Source organism: Vidua chalybeata, chromosome 1 (assembly GCF_026979565.1).
Source record: "Vidua chalybeata isolate OUT-0048 chromosome 1, bVidCha1 merged haplotype, whole genome shotgun sequence".
Classification (NCBI taxonomy): domain Eukaryota; kingdom Metazoa; phylum Chordata; class Aves; order Passeriformes; family Viduidae; genus Vidua; species Vidua chalybeata.
In genome coordinates this window covers 6,539,563-6,552,718 of record NC_071530.1, presented here as the reverse complement: position 1 = coordinate 6,552,718, position 13,156 = coordinate 6,539,563, and the positions used below count along the sequence as shown (strand labels likewise).

General features: G+C 42.9%; 1 protein-coding gene across 2 annotated transcripts in view; it reads left to right on the top strand.

Moving 5' to 3' along the window:
* The window catches only part of PRKAG2 (protein kinase AMP-activated non-catalytic subunit gamma 2), a 241,939-nt gene that overhangs the window by 23,360 nt on the left and 205,423 nt on the right, over positions 1–13,156 (top strand). The window contains exon 1 of one of the 2 annotated variants that reach the window (XM_053963314.1): positions 8,301–8,482. The exons of the other annotated variant lie outside the window; for it this stretch is intronic. Within the exon in view, the coding sequence (XP_053819289.1) occupies positions 8,381–8,482 (102 nt within the window). The 5' untranslated portion in view covers positions 8,301–8,380. Of the gene's footprint in view, positions 1–8,300; positions 8,483–13,156 lie in introns of those variants that run through there. 2 annotated transcript variants of the gene reach the window in all.

Below are 13,156 nucleotides of genomic sequence, written 5' to 3'. Positions count from 1 at the left end.
AGACTCTAAAGTCCAGGTACTTTGCATAATAAGACATAATCAAAATTTTAGTTGAGAATAAAATAATAAACTTAATGAAGCTACACTGAATTACATTAACTATTTTTGGGAACTCTTTGGATTGATTGTGGGGACCACTTCTATATTCCAGATATAGAATTTGATATAGATATGTCATTTCTATATATTTGTTGCTTCTAAAGCTCTTCTGATAAGATTTTAGATCCTCTTCTTAAGAAAAATGATAATAATAAAATGTTTTTGAGATATTTTGAAGTGAAAGTTCTTCCTGACATGAAATTATGTTATTATAAACCTTTCCTTACTGTCATTTCCACCATTTTCTAACACCATTAGTCAGATTCTCCTGGCTTTAGAATCTTGACTGCATGAAATTTGTTAAATCTGCACTTGCTATGTTATATATATACTTATTTTGTAATTACATCAATGCTATGGTAATGTACAATCTGCAGTCTTTAACTGGATATATCTATCACCATTCATGTGTCAGAATGATTTGCCAATAATCACAACCCTTGGTACCTTCATCATTGCACATCTGAGATTCCTCCTTGTACAGCTCCTTTTCTACCAAAACAGGAACAGTGGGAACTCTGGTGGCCTCCTCCTATGGAAGTGGTCTGCTGACAGGCATTGAAAAGACTGAGGAACAAATGTAGTTTAGTTTTCAGAGAGCCCAGGCACGCAGAGAAGCCAGAATCTAACATTTCCATCCTCTTGGCAGAGGCCTGAGCTGCAGATCTCAGGTGGTACAGCAAGGCTTTTAGGAAAACTCTTGCCTCAGACAGAGCAGCCATGACCAGCCTTCCTACTGGCTTGTGACTGGTGTTAATTCCTGAACCATGCCTTGGCAGGGTCTTGGAGAGCTGCAGACAGCCTGAGCCAAAGCTCTGCAGGGACTGTGAACAGTTTAACAACCAGGACAGTTCCAGGACTCTGCTCAGGCCTGTGTTCTGGTGCTCTGGTTTGCTGGTGGAGATGACAGTTCTGAGCCACCTTTCCTACACGTCACCTTTTGTCCTGGGGAGATGTCATCTTGGATCTGCATGAATTCACACTAAACACCTGCTCATCGTGCTTGCCTGTGCCCATCACATGTGAGGAAGCAGAAAAACAAATCCTGGAGCACCTCAATTACATAGAGTAGATACCTGGGATCAAAAAAATATGTTGGCAATGTTGCAAAAAAGCCTAATTTAGAAAGACTGTGTTCTCAGTACAAGAGAAATACAATTCATTTATGAAAACAAGGAGGAGTTGCCATTCACCTGTCATGCTTTTTGGATGTTGGGTTTTTGTTGCACACATTGTGATATCCACAGGTCCTGGATACCAAGGTGTAGCCAGGCAGTTTCAGTGCATTCTGGTCCTTTGGAAGCCATTGTGCAGAGCAGGTTTCATATTATTCTTCTCTTTCTTCCTGTTATTATTCAGTCCTCTGTCTCATCCATAAACTATCACCTTCTCATTGATTCTTGACACATCATGGGATAATAACTCATGTTATTAGTTACTATCAGGTGAGAAAATATGTTTGGATTGTTTTACAATTGTTGCAATTTTGCCTTCCCTAAAGGGAATCTTGCCACTGGCCCTGGCTGGAGGTCAAGTGGAGAACACTGCTACAGAGGTGTTCTGGGACACTGTGTCACCAGTACCTTGCAGCATAACAAATTTGAAGCTAAATATGCAAAATTTATTTTCTTTGAGATCTTACAGACCATCCTGGAATTCACTGCTTATGACTGCTTTGGAAACCTCACCTCTTTTTGCCTCTGTACCACCAAGCAGTGACAGACTGATGTTTTGGGGCAGTCTCATCCCCTTTACTCCAGAAGGAAAGTGCTGTTCCTGCCCACTGTCCTGTCTGAAGCCAAGCATACTCCATGCCAAGGAATAAATTCTGATATTATCACACAGAGAAGGCTCACAGAAAGTGTGTTTGTAATTCTTCACCTCTCTGAATTCTTCCCAGTGAACTGGGAAGAACATGGAAGTACTTTCAGATTTGTGCTGCTGAAAACACTTTTTGTTCTTATGCCCACACATACCTGGTAGAACCATGTCTCTGCCTCCTTTAAACGTTCTTTTAGCTAATGTAGTTCATTATGCATATTGTTGGAAAAGAAAATTAAAAGCAGACTCATCTTGAATTCTATCTGTAATTCTCTGGGTTAATTTGCACAACTGACAAAAATCACTCAATATGGGAAATGAATCTTTTCTCACTGGTTTTGCATATAATCTATTATATTAAATTTTGACTGAGGTTATCTTTCTAACTTGTAGGCCTACATATGCAAATCAAAAGCTCCAACTATTGTGTTTGGCTAACAGCCAGAAATTCTGACTCACAATCAGTAGAAAACACAAAAGAAATTTTCCTGTATCAATAAGGAGGAAGTCAGCTACTTTTAAAAGTCTTTGTCATTTCTTCTATGACTCTAAAGTACTAAGAAAACCTGAGCATCATTCCAGTTAATGGAATTTTTTTATATATATAAAAACCAATATAAAAAGATAATGTCTCATAAGGTACTTCAATCTTTGGAAGGCTCTCCTGGCTCTCAGAACCAACAGAGGTTGTGTGAACTTTGAAGACTCAGCCTCAAGGTTTTTTATCAAGCTCTTGTGGTTCAAACAAAAAAATGTGTTTTCCATGTTTGTACCTTGTCAGGTCTCCCAGATGCTTTCTAGCAGAGAAGACACAGTATTATTCTTATTTTACTCTTACAGTGTAGTGATACAAATGAGAAACAGAACTTACCTGTTGATACAGTCTATGGAACAGTGCTGGCACTAATGCCACCACACAATGGGGTTCAGGTCACAGCGCCATGCACCATCTGATTTCCTGTGCCTGCATTTCCTGCGGGCTCAGTGCTGTGCAGCATGAGGGCAGCCTCATGGGGATTGTGGTTCTGGAGCCATGAAGATGGGACACAGTAAGACAAACACTGCAGCTGCCAGGGAGCTCCTGCCAATCCTCTCACCAGTGCCCATGCCACAGCCTTCTGTGTACCAGATAAACCCATTCCATGGGCCTGCTCATTTTGAATGATGACTTCTGAAACTTTTTGATACCCAGGATCAGTTGTCAAGATGGACAAGATCTGCAAATGAAAAAGTAATTAAACTCAAAAAACTGTCCCTTCCCTTGGCAGTTTGAGAGAAATCAGCAGTCAGATTAAATTAGAGAAACATCTTAGAAAGGTCCTATGAAACTGCTTCTCTCTCACTTCCTCTCCTCTGTGCTGTGTTCCTGGGTGAGAAGACATCCCTGTGGCTCAGTGTATGAAGCAGTGCAGCAGCTCTGGAGGGAGTGCCCAGCACCCAGCAGAAATTCTGGGCAGGGATTCTGGTGACAGTAGGGAGGGGGCTGCAGGGCAGACTGTGCTGCTGGGCTTCAGGTGACAAGAGAATCCATTGCAGTAAGCACTTACCTACCAGAAGGTGTCTGACAGCCTGGAGAGGAAGCACAGCCATCTGTCCACACAACCCCTCTTTCAGCATAAATATTTGTCACTCTTTGCTACTGTTATGTTCCTGGAGACCTTCTGGGGACAAGAAGCTCCTCTCATTAACCTTATTACCTCACCTTGCTTCAGCCACTCAGGCTTTCCTGGCAGACTTGCAATTTTTCCTGCAAATTTCCCCATGGAAGGCAATTTCAATTGCAGTTTTGCTGCAAACAATGCAATTTAGCTGTCTACAGGAATTTCCTCATGTTGAGCCTATATTCTACTTGGCTTGAAATTTGCACCCTGCAATGTGCTGAGTGACAGCAGGTAGCAGGTGAGTGTGGCTGTGGGCAGACAGATGTCAGGGCTGTGTCCTCTCTGGCCTCTACAGAAGACTTGTGCAGGGACTACTGCATCCCAATACTGCATCAGGTTAATTAGATTGTACTGGTAATTAAGTTAAGGAGCCCTAATGCAGCAGGGTCTAATTCAATCTAATAAATGTGTTGAACAGAAACCAAGCAATCGAATTCAAGCGTGCTCAAAGAACTGAGGGGCAAATTGGAGAAGAGAGAAAAATGGAGAACAAAATCAGAAGGATAAGAATGAGAGGTGAAATGTGAAAAGAAAGGGACAAGCAGAGGAGGAAGTGCAGAAACCAACAGGGACAAATATTAACATAAGAAGAGAATAAAGAGAAAAATTGCTATGATTAAGCATAGTTAATGCTGAGATACTGAATACCATTAACAGCCAGACAAGGTCTTGAGCTCCCAGATTTCAAAATGTCTTGATTTTTAAGAACTTGTCTCTAAATCCTGGAAACATTTTTAAAAGGTTTGAAAGTCCCAAATAAGAATATATTTATACATATACTTAAGAAATAATGTGGTTGACCTGAGAAATTATAATATTTACCCTGGTATGGAATACACACATTATTTATGGTAAGAAATGTAGTCACCCAGAATGAGACTTCTGCAGGGGTTTGTGCCTAAAACATACCTACAGATTGCATGTGTAAAAAATCTACATTGAATGTTCACAGTATGATTCATATATCATCTGCATAGAAAGAATATTAGTTTTTTTCACAGATAGCTTTTTTTCTCTAATGCAATATATATGATATTACCAACAACAAACTATAAAGCATTACCAAGAAATGCTGATCTTAATAAAGATTTAAAACCCACCAGCAACTCACATAGCTCTTCCTATTCACCACTTTTTTTAGATATGCTTTTTCAGTGAAATTTAAAGTCTTCAGAAAATCTCTACATATTTCACATGGAACCTCAGCACAAAAGTTTGCTGGTGACATATTATTTTCCTTACAGCAACTATAATTGATACAACCAAGGCTCAAAGCAAAGTTTTATGGCTATTTTATAAACTTAGGCATGTACTCGGGGAAATGTATTATGGAAAAATTGACTCAACCTGTATTTAAGGATTAAGTAGGGCAAGTCCTGTTGGCAGGGTGTAGCCCAAAATGTGCTCCTTCTGCTGAGTTACAGGTAGGGCTGAATTATAATGGGGAGCATTCAGGCGGTGTTTTGGGAGAGGCAAAGTGTGGCTGGTGTGTTTGAAATGCTGTTCTGCTTTGTCTCCCTGAGGAGTCATGAAACCTGAAAGTATTTGGGTGATAAATGTGATACCCCATCCCTGAAAGTATTTGGGTGATAAATGTGATACCCCATCCCTGGAAGTATTTGGGTTATAAATGTGATGCCCCATCCCTGGAAGTGTCCACAGCCAGACTGGATGCAGCTCTGAGCAACCTGGTCTAGTGAAAGTGTCCTTGCCCATGGGAAGGGGGTTGGAACCAGATAATCTTTAAGGTCTCTTTCAAGCCAAACCACTCTGTGATTCTTTTATATTCTCCAAAGTGTTTTAGTACCCATTTGTCTGTGAAATTAGTAATTTAGATGCTGATATGCATCTGAAAACATGGTTGTTGGTAGTCAAATCGATCAAAATAACTTTAGATTTCATTAAAACTATTTACAATGTTGTTTGATCATATACTGGCTACATTTATCCATGAAAGATAAAAAGCAAAGAGAGATAAAAACATGGTGCCCTAATGTCTGAAATAATTGGTGATTATTTTATAGCAGGGTCTTATTAACACTTGATTTTACAAGGAGTCAAGCTCCTGAAGTCTAGCAGCTGTAGGAGGATTTAGGCTTTGTTTTGCTGTTTGTTGTATTTTTTGTGCTTTGTTTTCTTTTTTGTTTGTTTGTTTTTTTAACATGTCTCTAATCCTCAGAGCTGCAATGAAAAGTTTAAAAATATGACTCGAGAATCAAAGGTCATATTTGAGATCTTCGAAGGTCAAAGGAAAAAAAAATTAGGATAACCCCTTATTGTGGTATTCTGAAAGTTATAAACATGCTTAAGGCAATGTCCTGACAGGGGGAGGTTGATTTATGGATTTTTTTTTTAGGTTGTGGAGTTTGGTCATGCTGCCTTTATGTCACTTTATGAAATTTCTTTTACAATAACCACAATTATTCCTACAAATAATCTAAAAGAAGTAATAATTTAGATTTAAAATACTAAATGTAGAAAATAAATTATAATATTGTGGGAAACAATTTTGCTTAAGCAAGGGAAAGGAATATTTATATGGTAGATTTTACTCCACCTGAATTAATTAATGAATTTAATTTAGTTAATTTAGTTAATTTAATGAAGAATGGCCAGAAGATCTGCGTGCTTACAGTACCAATTGCTAAAATCCTTCTAAAGAAATTCTACCTTTTCTTCTCTGATTTTTTAACTTTCAAGACCACAGTGGCTAGAAAAACCTTGTGACAGTTTTTTTCATCAGCATGCTTATTAGTAACTTTTTCATTTCTTTATTCCAGTCATTCCAATATCCCTTTGCAACAGCACTTTGTTGGCAGAGTTTATATAAATGTTGGGAGAAAGCAGGTGTTACAGACCTGTCCACATCCCTTCCTGATCTGGTGTCAGTGATGTTAACCCCTGTTTCATTTCTGGGTCTGTTTCTTTCCATGACATCCTGTAGGAACCTATAGGACAGTTGCCTATTTCATTAGATGGGTCATATTTTTATTTAATTCTGTGTGGTTTTAGAGAAGTGGCTACAGGCTTTACACCCGACCAAGCTTTGCACCTGTTAAATACAGACACTTCCATAAGGAGGAAAATAAATCCGAATTCTTGTATTTTTTGATGATAACCACCATAACCCTGTATTTTTTTTCAGAATATAAGATTTTTGAAGAAAATCTTGTCCCTTCTCTCAATCGTTGTTTCATAGAATCCCCTAAGGTTTGCTGGGAGTGATTACAGTGTCGGCTTTATGAATGCAGATCTTTGAACCCAGGGAAAATGTGAGTTTAAGTGCTGTGATCAAAGCTCCGCGGCTGTAACGGGCTTGGCCTTATCCTCAAATACTTTTAGGCACTGTAAAAAGACGCAGAGATTGTCAAGGGAAGAAGAGGCACTTCCGAAACAAACCCTCATATTTTGATGCAGCATGTATGCTTGTTTAAACCACCTGCTGTCCTAAAGAAAAGACACCTCTCTGTCCTTGCTGTCCCAGACTCTCAGCCCTGGTGGCAGCCCGGCAGCAGGGGTGGCACTGCCGTGGGGTTGCTCTGGGAGAGCAGCACAGCCACAGGTGAAGGGATGTTGGAAGCTTTTCCTTCTCTGGGACCCGCTGACGCCAAATCCATTCGCCCGCGGGGGCTGAGCCGCCTCTTTCGCTCGGCTGAATCTGCGAGCGCGCTGAAGGCTTTTTGGAGGGAGGGAGCGGAAAAATCTACGTTCAGGAGTGGACTGCGGCCCTCCTGGGCTTGGCACACGTTCCCTGTCAGCCCGGCAGAGGCAGGGCAGCCTGGGGTTTTGCCCAGAGGGAATGAAGCCTGGCGGGGCTCCCTCCTTGCTGGGCTGCGGGGAGCGCGGGTGGGAAGCGGTGCCTCGGGGGGAAAGAAATACCCCTCCTTTAGGGCACGGCCGGGAGAAACCCTGGGGGAGGGAGGCGAGAAAACAGCCTGGGAGGTCGGCAGGGAGAGGAACCGCGCCGCCCTTGGGCGTTTTTGGCAAGGTGAAACGCAGCCTTTTCGCCCACCTCCGTGCTCCGGCAGCCCGGGGAATGCAGGCACAGCTCCAGCTCCTCTCCCCCCGAGGCCGAGGGGCCGGCGGGGCGGCCCGGGGCGAGCGGCAGCCGGGGGAAGCGGCCGGGCTGCGGGAAAGTTGCGTGGTGCTCGTTTCGCAGCTCCTGGGGACCCTGCCGGGGCTCTCGGAGCGCCCGGGCACCTCCTCCCATCCTCCTGCCCCCCTTCCCTCCTTCCCTCCGCGGTCGGGCTCCCCACGGGACTCCCCAGTCTGCCGGGAGCGTCGCCCGAGCGCTTCCCCTTTCGGGTTTTGTGGCCTTTGGGTGTTTGGGGAGTTGCTTTTTATTTTTTTTTTCTCTCTCTCTCTCTTTCGGTGAGAGTGCGGCCGAGCTGGGCGAGGGGAAGGAAACTTTCTTCCCCCCCCCCCCCCCCCCTCCCCAAGGATGCTCCGGATATTTTTGAAAGGGCGGAAGAGTGAGAAAGGGAGCAGCGTCTGTAAGGGCATCTCATGCTCTTGCGGAGGTCCCCCCTGACACCTCGCTGCTGGGCTTAAAGACCGGAGCTGGAGAAACTCCTCCCCTTCCCTCGGCTTCTCTCTTTCTCCCCCCCTCCTCTTGCTTTCCCCCCAAAATTTCCTAAGGCCATTAGGAGGGAAAAAAAAAAAAAAAAAAAAAGAGAGAGAGAAAAGAAAAAAGAAAATAAAGAGCTTGGAGTAACTGCGGCCCGTGGGACGGTGGGGAGAGGTGGAAGAGGAGCCTCCCTCTCCAGATCCATCGCTCAGCACCACGCTTGGGTGAAGGCATGGGCAGCACTGCCATGGACAAGAAGAAGGATGCCTCCAGCAGCAGCAGCAGCAGGAAAAGCTCCAGCCGCAAGAAACTCATGTTGCGAGTGCACATCCCCGTAAGTGGCTCCTCGCTCTTCCTCCCGTTCGGCAGCTGGCGTGGCTTAGGCATGTTTTTCTCTGACATGGAGCGCAGCGAAAGGCAGGGAGAGGTGTTTCCTGCCGAGCTCTGGAGTTTGGGGCATGCTGGGCTGGGGGTGCACCCCTGCAACAGGCGAGTCCTTCACATCTGGGGTGGGCTTAGGAGTGGGGTCTTGGCCCCCCGTGCAGTGCTGGGAGCCCAGGTTGCAGTGTCCGTGGCACGGAGGAGTATCCTCACTATCCCAGTTTCAGAAGTGACTCTTAGTCCCTGCTCTACAAGTGCTCCTGTGCCCTGGGCTGTGGGTTTGGCTCAGTTTGTCTCACCCAGCTCCCTCTCAGACTCGCAGCACGGTCTAGCAAAAGGTCTGCTCACCCCCAAACGCTGGTCTCAACATTCCCAGGTTTGGCTCCGGGAACTGTCCCTGCCTGTGGCTGAACCAGCGTTTAATCTAATTCTTCCCTCTCTCTCGAGACTAATCCACTTCTGAATTTCCCAGGGCTGGGGAACCCAGAGCTCGCTCAGATTTGGATCCAAGCAGTCTGGTCACTGCCTAAAGAGCAGGGCGGTTGTATTCACAGTGGAGCAAACCAGTGAGCCGTGCAGTCTGTTCACCAGCTCTGTTCTGTATATTCCACTGTAAAGTAACATGCAAGAAATTCTAGATATAGATACAGAATAACCACAGATCAAAAGTTTCTATTTCCAGGGAGTACTAAAAGGCTAACTGGCTCCATCTTCAGAATTACATGCCTTTCAAAACTTAAATTACTGGGTTTTTTACTATTAGGATGTTCTTGTGATCCGTGTAGCTATTAGTTTTCTATTCACAGTCCTGATGTACTTTTGGTTTCAGTGCTTCTGGCAAGAAATGGCAAAGTCCTTGTATCTTTTTTGTTCAGTCTGTTGTTTTATTGCCTATTTGTGTTAGGTTTTTTTGGTGGTTTTGTTGTTTGGGGTTTTTTTTTTTTGTTTTGTTTTGTTTTGTTTTGTTTATTAGTTGGTTTTAAATCTCATTATATAAAAGTGGGAAACAGTTCTACCTATATCTCTGCCAGGCCACCAAGGAGCAAAAAGATATTTGTGGTTCTAAGATTTTCCCTTGTTTTAGGAAAGAATAAGAAGTCAAAGCAAATTTATTAGGGGTCTCAAGTGTGTGGAATAAAATGGAGGAAAAGTACATGACTCTTCTGCAGATTTTATTTTTCTCTGGGGAGGAATACAAGCCCAAGAGCCCAAGCCAAACTTCTGGAGCTCAGAGTGCATTGAGTACTAGAAGAAAAGGGTCTGTTTCTGCTAACACGGGTGTTGCCTATGTATTTGTGACAGAAGATTTTAGGCAATAAACTTTACCATGTTGCCAGTAGTACTTCACAATAGGGATGTAAAGTACCAGCAAATAACATGTACCACACCAAAGCACCACTCCCCCTGTGCTCATTATTCCTTCCCACCCTGCCTGCAATATTGTCTCTGCCATCTCTTTCCACTGCCCCCCCACCTCTGACTCAGTCTAGCCAGAAACTCTTGTGCAGTTGGATCCCCACTGCTGCTCTCAGGAGCTGCATTTTCTGCCTGCTGAGGAGCCATAGGTAGTTTTGGAGTTTCCTGTGGTTGTTGCAGGATTTACAGCATCCACCTGGTGTTTTTGAAATACCTGCCGACCACCAAATATCTCTGACCACATCGGAACTTAGAACAATTTTCCTCCTTTTATGGTGTGAAGCTAACACGAAAAAAAGTACTTAAGGAACTCATTAGTACTAAATTATTATTGACAGAGGAATGCTAATGCTTTTTTCCTAATTTCCTCCCTCATCCATAGACAACCTTTTTTGTGAATGTTGCCTTAGTTCTGTCTTAGATGGAACATTTTTAGTAGTGGGTCATAATTTTTCATGTTCTTCATCTCTTGGCTTTTTGCTATGCACTTTGTCACCTGGGTAATGGTAGTGACTCAGATACAAAAGCTTGCAAATGCCTGATGTTACACTGAAGTCAACATAAGTTTTGTTGTTCACCCAGCTGGAAGAGCTTCAAGATTTGGTAATGAGATAACACCTTCCATCCTCCCTCTCCATCCCCAAAATATGACCCTTCTCTTTCATCCTGCATCATTCTAACATTCCTCAAATGGACTATTGAGCCCATGGTTGTACTCATATTTTTAGTGGTTTTCTGTAATCTGGCAGAGTTTGAACATGGCTGTGCTATAAGAAAGAACATTTTTCACATTCTCCTTACTTGACAAAGGAATCTGCATTTGAAAAGATCTGTTTAGACTGGGTTTTTTTCTCTTTCATAACGTTGTCTTGGCTGTTGTTTTGAAGCATCATTCCTATTATTTCAGTGGTGCCTGTCAGTGTAGCTGTAGTTGTCAAGGGAGCTTTCACCAGACAGTAATTTTTATTTTGTTCATCCTTTTCTTTGTGTTTCTGTGAGATCATGTTTATTGCTGAGACACGTAATTCATGCTCATTTGGATCTTCAAATTAGGAACAAGAGAAGAACTAACAAGGCCTGAGTAGGAGGGGAGAGAGGAGTCCATTCTGAAAGAGAAAGCAATGGTACAGAGAGGTACTGTTGTGATGCAGGCTGACCTAAAACATGGTCATGACCTAAAACACTGGTCATGCAGAAATGCTGTTTGAAAAAATAATATATATTGTGGGAAAAAAAAGAGGGAAGGATGCAAAATACACTATAATTAGGTTAGAAGATTGTGGAATAATAAGGATTTCTGAAAAGAAAGTTGTATGCATTTCTTCCCTCCCCAACATAGTTCTGTTGTTTTGGGTTTGTCTGTAACAGTGGGAAAAAACAGATAAATTGAAGAAAGCAGGTTTTTTGGCTTGCAACACTCCAGGGCATTTCTCAGGTACACCTTTCTCAAGGAAGGACAAGACGTGATGCAAAAAATCTGGAAACACTCTATTTTCACCTTCTTTCTGTGCTCAGTCTCCCTCAGCACAGGTGGGTGGTACCCTGCCTGTACTTCTGGAAGTGGTGGTGGATCACTAAATTCCTGCAGGCTGGCTTTCCCTGCTGCTCTCAGCTTGTGTTCAGTAGCCAAGAATAAAGTAGGGGCCACTGTATTCTGTAGCATGGCAGGGCAGCGTTTGCTGAATGGCTGGGATGGTGGAACATCTTCTTGTTTGGTTGTTGTTTTCTTTGTAGATACACAGCTGACTTAAACTAGTAATTTAGATGGACCAGAATATAATTGCAGGAGCCTTTGTAAAGGTCATATCAACCCCTGTTTGTCCCAGCAGCACATTCAGAAGTCTTGAAATTAGAGATGCCTAAATGGAAATTTCTGGTCCAAATATCTTTGAAAGCTGCTACAGATTTAAATAGAAACCTTTGCTCTCTAGATGCATCATAGCTGTAATATGAAGACATTAGCATTATAAAATTCCTTTTTAAGCCATTAGAAGTTAATGCTTGCACATTGCTTTGAACATTTTTAAAACTCTATTCTGGGATGGGATGCAATTGTCTGCTGAGTAGGAGCTCACAGCAGTGAGATCAGAATGTTCTTTTGTCATCTTGCAAAATCGATCTGTTCTAATGTTAATGGTGCCATTGTAGGCCCCCGGTGCTGAGAAAAAAAAAAAATCTGCTCTTGTTTACTTTTAATTTCATCTGGGATGGTTCAGTCAGTGCTAGCAAAGTTATGTTGTATTTACATGAGCACAACTGAGGGCAAAACCTTTCTCAAGAGCTTCACTATGCCAGGTGCCAAGCACATGCTGCTCCCAGCAGGTGGGAATTGCAGGAGCTTGGCACTTCCTTGGATTTTTCCCAACTACATTGCAAGGTGACTTTTTATTCAAAAGGACAAAGAAGTTTTTTCACGATAAGCACAAAAACAACATCTGTGAATGAAAATCAAAACACCTTTCAGTTCAGTGAGGTGGCTCTTGCCTCTGGTACTTCAGCCCTGATGGCAGAGTCGATGCACTAGAAGGATGTGCTTGAGGATCAGGGTTCTTTATATTCTATGCCACACAAAGAAACATCTCTGCACAGTTTCTCCCTTTTCTTTGTCAACCTCTGTGATTTGAAGAGACTCCTCAATGTCAAAATTTATTGCTGTTTCCAGGCTTGGTGTTATGCCGGGATGCCAGGCTGAACATCAGATGGCTTAAATATTTCTAACCCAATGGATGACAATGATGTTCTGACAGCTACTGTTGGCTCAGGCTCTGCCCCTCCATCTTGCTTTCCACACTTGCAAAGTCATTAGTGGCTGCATGCCTAATAAATCACTGTGAAATGATTTTGTTCTGTCACAGTTTTTGCAGGGTGCTTCTTGTCTCCCGGTAATTGCAGGGTGGGCTGATAAGAACAGCACTTCAGTCTAGGAGTCGCTTTAGGAAGCTGCAGATGGGGAATAATCTAGTGAATCCTTTCAAAGGTGAAAAGAAATCAGCTTCCAATGTGATCTAGGAATGAAAGAAATGTTTGTTTTCTTGGGAAGAGGAGGTGAAGGGAGAGAGAGACAGAGGAGAGAGAAATGTTTCCCTAAAATTAAATCAACTGTTCTCCCTCTTGCTCTCCCAGGGCAGGCTCTGAGTTGTTCTGAGCCTCTATGGCCTTGAAGTTTAAATTTGGATTCCTCCCTCAAGAGCTGATATATTAAGACAGGAAA